The sequence below is a fragment of the Sciurus carolinensis genome, chromosome 2 (genome assembly GCF_902686445.1).
Source record: "Sciurus carolinensis chromosome 2, mSciCar1.2, whole genome shotgun sequence".
NCBI classification, from domain to species: Eukaryota; Metazoa; Chordata; class Mammalia; order Rodentia; family Sciuridae; genus Sciurus; species Sciurus carolinensis.
This window is the reverse complement of record NC_062214.1, coordinates 119420234-119428415: the sequence shown is the minus strand read 5'-3', so window position 1 is coordinate 119428415 and position 8182 is coordinate 119420234. Positions and strand designations below refer to the sequence as shown.

At 36.5% G+C, this 8182-nt stretch overlaps 1 protein-coding gene across 1 annotated transcript; it reads left to right on the top strand.

Annotated features, from left to right (window-relative positions):
• Nucleotides 1–6604: 6604 nt before the first annotated feature.
• Nucleotides 6605–7054, top strand: LOC124976411 (40S ribosomal protein S24-like). The gene has a single exon (XM_047539298.1). The coding sequence runs from the start codon at nt 6605–6607 to the stop codon at nt 7052–7054; it is 450 nt and encodes a 149-aa protein (XP_047395254.1).
• Nucleotides 7055–8182: the final 1128 nt, after the last annotated feature.

The window sequence follows — 8182 nt, the reverse complement described above, 5'->3', positions numbered from 1 at the left end:
TGGATATAGACCAAGGACTGGGATAACTGGATTAAATGGTGGCTTCATTCCAGGTTTTCTGAGGAATCGCCATACTGCTTTCCAGAGTGGTTGCACCAATTTGCAGTACCACCAACAATGTATGTCTTTTTCCCTACATCCTCGCCAACATTTATTGCTACTTGTATTCTTGATAATTGCTATTTTGACTATAGTGAGATGAAATCTCAGTGTAGTTTAATTTGCATTTATATAATTGATAGAGATATTGAACATTTTTTCATATAATATATATCCTTGTTGATCAATTATATATCTTTTTCTGTGAAGTGTCTGTCCTGGTTATTTGCCCATTTATTGGTTGGCTTATTTGGAGGGTTTTGGTGTTAAGTTTTCTGAGTTCTTTATATATTCTGGAGATTAATGTTCTATCTGAAGTACAGGTGGCAAAATATTCCCATTCTTTAAGCTCTCTCTTCATGCAGAAACAAATTCTTTTTTATTTTTACAGGCTGCATTATGACTCATTGTACACAAATGGGGTACATCATTTCGTTTCTATGTTTGTACATAATATAGATTGACACCATTCACGAAATCATACATGTACATAGGGTAATAATGTCTGTCTCATTCCATAAATCTTTCATAACCCCACCCCATCCCCCTTCTCATTTCCCTTTACATAATCCAAAGTTTCAACATTCTTGTCTTACCCCCTACTCCCCCAATCCCATTATGTATCATCATCCACTTATCAGGGAAAACATTCAGCCTTTGACTTTTTGGGATTGACTTATTTCACTTAGAATGATATTCTCCAATTCCATCCATTTACTTTCAAATGCCATCATTTTATTCTTCTTTATAACTGGAAAATATTATTTAATTGCTCTATTTCACCTATTTTTAGGTCTATAACATCAACTCCTAACCACTGTGACTTCACTTATGCTGTTCTTGCTGTCCTTCACTTTCTGTCCTTGCTAATAGAAGCTCACCATCCTTCTTCAGAAGATCACATGCTAGCTTTTAAAACTCCATATATTACATATGGCAATTGCATATATTGCAGTCACTCACACATCTCTGGGCATTTAGGTATAATCTTTTAACCACACCCAATTTCAAGGTATCAGGGAGGTATTAGGTCATGTTGCAAAATACTGATAAATGGACTAACAACTACCAGACAGACTAACAGACTAACAACTACTTCAATCTTTCTTTAAAAGAATATGAAATAAAAGTGAGAGTTTATAACACTTTAAGCTCTTTCATGCAAAGGTTCTTATTGTCTTTATCTTTTTTACTTAAAATACTCCAAGGACCATGGGCTCTCATTTTGTATCTAATTAATTTTTTAAAATGAAAGAATTTCCTATAGCAAAAAAAAAAAAAAAAAAAAAAAAAAAAAAAAAAAAAAACCACACTGAGAAAATGTAAGTACTACATACAACCTGCTCCTTCCACTCTGGAAAGCAGTATGGAGATTCCTCAGACAGCTTGGAATGGAACCACCATTTGACCCAGCTATCCCACTCCTCGGCCTATACCCAAAGGACTTAAAATCAGTATACTATAGAGATACAGCCACATCAATGTTAATTGCTGCTCAATTCACAATAGCCAGATTGTGGAACCAAACTAGATGCCCTTCAGTTGATGAATGGATAAAGAAACTGTGGCATATATATACAATGGAATATTACTCAGTCATAAAGAATGATAAAATTATGGCATTTGCAGGCAAATGGATGAAATTGGAGAATATCATGCTAAGTGAGATAAGTCAATCTCAAAAAACCAAAGGAGGAATGATCTCGCTGATAAGCGGATGATGACATATAATGGGGGGTGGGAGGGGTTAGGGTTAGGGTTAGGGTTAGCGTTAGGGTTAGGGTTAGGGAGAGGGGCAAGAATGGAAGAAGGAAGGACTGTATAGAGGGAAAAGAGAGGTGGGAGGGGTGGGGGGAAGGAAAAATAATAACAGAATGAATCAAACAATATTACTCTATGTAAATTTATGATTATACAAATGGTATGCCTTGACTCCATGTACAAATAGAGAAACAACATGTATCCCATTTGTTTACAATTAAAATAAAGAAAAAAAATAATAGCAATCTATAATTATTATTTATTTATAATAGCATTATAATATTTATATAATAAATAAAAATAAATGATATTTTATAATAAACAATAAAAATAGCTATTTCCCTCCCAAGAAATTCAGTTCTCCTCAAGGGAAACACTATTATAGTTTATGGAGAAATATCTGTGCATTCACAAATATATGTATAAACACATTTTTAAACAAATGACAGCACACCATTCTCTTATTTCGCTTGGTACTATCTCTTAAACATTGCTCCTTATCAAGATATCTACATCTATCTCAATTCTTCTTTTGGGGGGCTGGGGAGGGGTGCCAGGAATTGAACTCAGGGCACTCGACCACTGAGGCACATCCCAGTCCTATCTTTTGTATTTTATTTAGAGACAGGGTCTCACTGAGTTGCTTAGCACCTCACTTTTGCTGAAGCTGGCTTTGAACTTCGATCCTCCTGCCTCAGCCTCCAGAGTCACTGGGATTACCGGTGTATGCCAACAGCGCTATGTTGTTTCCCATTCTCTGAATATACACACCATGATTTTTTGAATCAGTTGCTTATTAATGGACTACTATTTGTTTCTAGAATCCAATTACGACAAGCACTGCTGAAAAATTATTAGTGTTCATAGACATTTGAAAAATATTGAAAGTGAAACTGTTGAGTAGAAAAGTGTGAGCACTTTTTTTTGGTCAATGTAGCCACATTTCCCTTCAAAGAGGTTTCAGTGTTTTCTTCATTATTGTTGCTTTCTCTTTATCCTCAGCATGAAAGGCTGGCTCTTCACGCATGCTGCTGGTGGTTCCGACTCTTCGTCTGACTTGACCCCTGTCTGCCCTTCAGATCTATGGCATGCAAGACTGATGACCACCAGAAATTAACATCTGGTGGGGAAGGCTGCACCTACCACCCACAGCCACAGAGACCCACCGAGCTGCCTCACTGTTTCAGTATGGGCATGTGATGGAGAGATGATCCTCCAAATTCACTGGCTCTGAAATAAACCAGGTCATTGCCATGGAAGCCCCACCACATTTTTCAAATCACACATTTTCTGAGGAATTTTCATGTTCTGAATTCTTGATTTCTATATTTCTAAAATATAGTATATGGTTTTTTTTTCTATATTTAATTACTAAGAATGTAGTGCATTTAATTACATACCATTTCTCGGGCTCATGAAAAACTACATGACATTTAACACAGATTTTGTCATAATTCTGTAAACAATAGGGGGAAAGTCCCCAGGGAAATATGCTATCAGCACAGGACCTGAGTAAGGGAATTATTATTGGTGTTATTATTATTACTTTTTTTGTTTGCTTTTTGGTTTTTTTTTTCGTTTTTTTTTTTCATTTTTTTTTCTTTTATTTTGTAGTTATTGGAACACCTTTAAAAAATGTTTCTTTGATGTACCTTAAAAATGTTTTTATTGGTCATGTGATCAATGTATAATCTAAGCATGTATGGAAATGAAAGTGAATTCCATTAATGTGTACAATTAATGTGTTAATGATTATTTTCTTAATATTTAAAACTCCTTTTATTTTTTTTTACTTGTTAATGTTACTTTTTTATTATTATTACTTTTTAAGTTTTTAAGTTTGGCATCTGTGTTCAGATGCCAAACACATGATAGAACTCCAGACAATTGTTCTACTATTTGTGGCTGTAAGACTTATGAAAAGTTCAGAAGTTCAGTATGGGCACATACGATTGGAAACAAAATATGATTACAATTGAATGCCAACCCAAGTGAAACATCAGGCCATTAATCAGCTTTAAATTCTGGTGACCTTAGTTTACACAGAGGTTTCCTGCCATGATTTTCTAAGACTATGACACCCTGGAAGTATGTCCAAAGGGAATTATGGAATTCTCAGAAGATCCTGACAATACAACTAATTTTAATTCACCTTCTTAAAGTTAACTGGAGAGTTTACAATGCATTGGAGGAAAAGAGAGGGAGCTTAATTAAGGCATCAAATAATTCAACAGCCCAGAACCTCAGCCTAAAGATACCAAATTTTCAAAACTGCAAATCTTATTATATCACTTCCTTGCATTCCATCCTTAAGCATTGGTTCTCCCCTGAAGGATCCAATTCCACCTCCATAGCATATGTATATAAGTGCCTGCATATCTAACATCATCTCCTTGCAGGACCCCACATTCATTCTATGCTCAGTTGGGCATTAGGGCCTTCCGCATACCACTCCTTCTACAGGTAACCATCTTCCACCACCCTCCCACCTTGTCTAAAGAATTTCAGTACTCAAAGCTGAGCTGAAATGTCAGCTTCCAGGGCTGGGGATATAGCTTAGTGGTAGTATGTGCAGGGTCCTGGGTTCAGTTCCCTGTACTTAAAAAAATCAGTTTCTGTGAAACATTCTCTTTCATTTCACACCAACCCTTTACTCTCAGTATAACACTCCTATGTGCTTCTTTGGTATCATATGCTTCCCTCTCTTAGCACCTACTTTGATTGGTATTATTAACACATCTGTATTTTCATAAGCCAGAAGTTTCTTAAAAACAACAACAACAAAAATGATCTTATCTTATACATCTGTGGATCTTCAGTACTAACTATATCACTTGGTACGTGACTGGAGTTTAAGAAGTTTTGACTGCTCAAGAGTTCTGTGTTTAAAAACTCAAATCTACTGGTCTACATCCCACCATCAATGAAATTAGAGACTAGACCACAGAACTCTGTCAGCTCCCAACAAAGCTCCTTTCCCATCCTCTCAAACCTTTATCCATTCCATGGCACTCGACCAGGAACAGCATCAATACTAATTCCATTGTGCCCCTTTTCTCAGGATGGCCTGATCTAACTGCATCGGAAGTAGAAAAAGATTCTCCTGGTTTCTTTGGCTGCCTCCAGGATTTTATGTCTACCTCCTCTCTAAAACCCATGTTTTGAAATTCAAGCATTCTTTGGAGGAAGAAGACAGAGGTAAAAAAAAAACAAACAAAAAAAAAGAGAGCGAGAAAGAGAGAGAGAGAGAGAGAGAGAATGAAGAACACACAATAAGTTATTTATTCAAGATTACTAATGAAAGCTCCCAGTATACTAAGCCTAACTCACCACACTCCCATGACCAAGGATAACCTAAGATGCCTCAGAGGTGCACTAACATAGTAAGCACTAGTTACATGTGTGGCTACTGAGCACTCAAAATGTGGCTAGTCCAACCTGATATGTGTCCTAAGTATAAAAGTCACATAAAATTCCCAAGACTTATTGTGAAAAAAAATGAATCAAAATACCTTGGGAATAATTTGATGTTGATTACATGTTGAAATGATACTTTGATGTATTGAACTAACAGATGATACAAATTAATTTTGGTGCATCTTTTTAATTTCTCTGTGGTATCCAGGAAGTTTTATTTGTGCCTCAATATACTCCTGGACAGTTCTGCTTTAATGTTCATATGTCCTTAACCAAGAGTCAGGGGCTGGCTCTCCTCCCACCTAAGCCCAGACACATGGAACTGTTGCCCATGGTGGAGGAGGCTTTTGATCCAAGAGAGATCCAGCCTGCTGAACTAGACAGTGTTTCTGAGCTTCAGAGACTCTGCCTTTGAGACCCAAAGAATGGGCCACACTGACCAGTCTTCAGCAAATTCGTTCAAGTTCCAAGAGTCGAAACACCTTGGTGGACCTGATCTTACATTTCTTCCCAGGACCCAAAATGACTCCTTTCTTTCATTTTACCCCTGGCAATAATACATCTAAAAATTGTGTTCAATGGGATGAAACAAGCTGCCTGAGCTGGAGGCCTGGCCTCTGAAGAAGGCAGATGGCTGCCGCATTGAAGTCATTCTCTCTGGCATCAGAAAGCAAAGCAGAGACACCAGGTAAGGCAGAATGCTGCTAGAGTTGGGAGGGAGATGTATTCATTTGAGATCTGCTTATAGGCCTTTTATTTTATTCATTTATTAATATGAGGTGCTGAGACTCGAACCCAGTGCCTCACACATGCTAGGCAAGCACTCTGCCACTGAGCCACAACCCCAGACCCGCATCTTCTTTTATTGAGGAAAAGCCATAACAGTGACATCAGGAGGAAAAAGTGAGCAAACAAAGACAAGATTACAGCTGTGGAGGCTGCTGGAGAAGAGTACAGTGGACATGTTAATAAGATAATAATCAAAAAATGACTGACATTGGTAATGTACTGTGATTTTACAAACATAGTACATGTGATCTCTTATTTGATCCACATAAAACCCCAAGAAATATCCTTTTAAGACATGAGTATGAGAGTTCTAATTTGCTAAAGTGAAGCCAGAAGGCAGTCATCAAATTTTGTGCCATGAATCGGATTTTTAGCATTAATCTACCAGAAGACAAATGAATAAGGAGGAATATGACAAAAATAACTTTTTGATTTGAATTTACACAGATCTCCCTGAATAACCAAAGCAGGTTTCTTTCTTTAAAAGTCAGTACTTCTGTCTCTTTTCCTCCCTGGCTTCCTAAGGATTGGTCCCAACATGAATGACACAGCAACTATCCAGACCAGGAAGCACAGGACCAACCAGCTACTTCAGAGGAAAGAAATGGTCTTTGATGTCCTTCACCCTGGGAAGGCAGCAGCACCTAAGACAGAAGTTCAGGGAAAGGTAGCCAAAATGTACAAAACCACACCAGGCATTACCTTTGTGTTTGGATTCAGAACTTATTTTGGAGGTGGCAAAGAAACTGACTTTGACATGATTTATGTTTTCTTGGATTTTTCAAAGAAAAATGAACTTAACTATAGACTGGCAAGACATAACCTGTATGAGAAGAAAAAGACCTCAAGAGAACAGCAAAAGGAACATAAGAACAGAAGGAAGAAGCTCAGCAGGACTGCGAAGGCACATGTTGGTGCTGGTAAAAAGCTAAAGCAGGGAAGATTCTGTGATGACATTTTCTTCAGTAAGTGTGCAAATTTTTCATGAGCGTGATTAATAAACTGCAAAAACTTCAAAAAATAAAAATCAATACTTTTTTCTTTATGGAAATGTAATAGGAATAGGATCATATAAAATTTAAAAAGAAGTAAGAAGGCACTGGTATTCATACTTCTCAAAAATAACTTATGCATTTTGAGGCAATTAGTTTTTTTTATTATTATTGTATACAAATGGGATACATGTTGTTTCTCTATTTGTACATAGAGTCAAGGCATACCATTTGTGTAATCATACGTTTACATAGGGCAATGATGTTTGATTATTTTTTTTTCCTTCCCCCCCACCCCTCACACCCCTCTTTTCCCTTTATACAGTCCTTCTTTCCTTCATTCTTACCACTCTCCTTATCCCTAACCCTAAACCTAACCCTAAAGCTAATGCTAACCCCTCCCATCCCCCATTATATGGAGATAATTAGTTTTAATAATAAGATATATTTATTGAGGGCCAGGCAGTGCTATAAATGCTTTCATGTATTAACCATTTAATACCAAATACTCTATGATATAGAAATGATATTAGGATAATCTCCAATTAAAGTTGAGAAAACAGACTAATACCAATTTGAGTAATTTTCCCAGAGTCGATCAATATGGGATAAAGACAAGTTTTGAAATTAAGTAAGCAGTCTGAATCCAGAGTTTGTATCTATTTTGATCTATAACTTTTTTTCAATGTATATTTTTCTCTGAATGAAATTAAATTGTACACAGTTATATTTTTTTAAATTACCTGAAAGTGTCACGTTTATTTTTGTGTCATGTTCATGTTTCTTTCTCATAAGGGTAGTGTCATAATTATCACATCACTACTAATCATTGATTTGTTTATATTATAAATGCCACAATTCTCAGCTATCCTTATAATTCAGGACTCTTGTGGTCTTTAAATTAGACATCAGGATATATTAAAGCTGCATCAGTTTGGATTTCTTTGCTATTGTATCCACTGTGTCCAAGTGTGGGCATTATTTTATGGCACTCAGTCTGACCAGTTACCCAGAAGTTCATCAAAACCACATAAACCTCTCAGGACCTGCTTTGCTATTTATCAAGACATCCTCAAAGTCACCAAATAACTGTGATTCCACTTGTACTCTTTAATATTTGTACA

Bases quoted from the DNA above. Each gene is read 5' to 3' on its own strand.
- LOC124976411 (XM_047539298.1), top strand. From the start codon at position 6,605: ATGAATGACACAGCAACTATCCAGACCAGGAAGCACAGGACCAACCAG.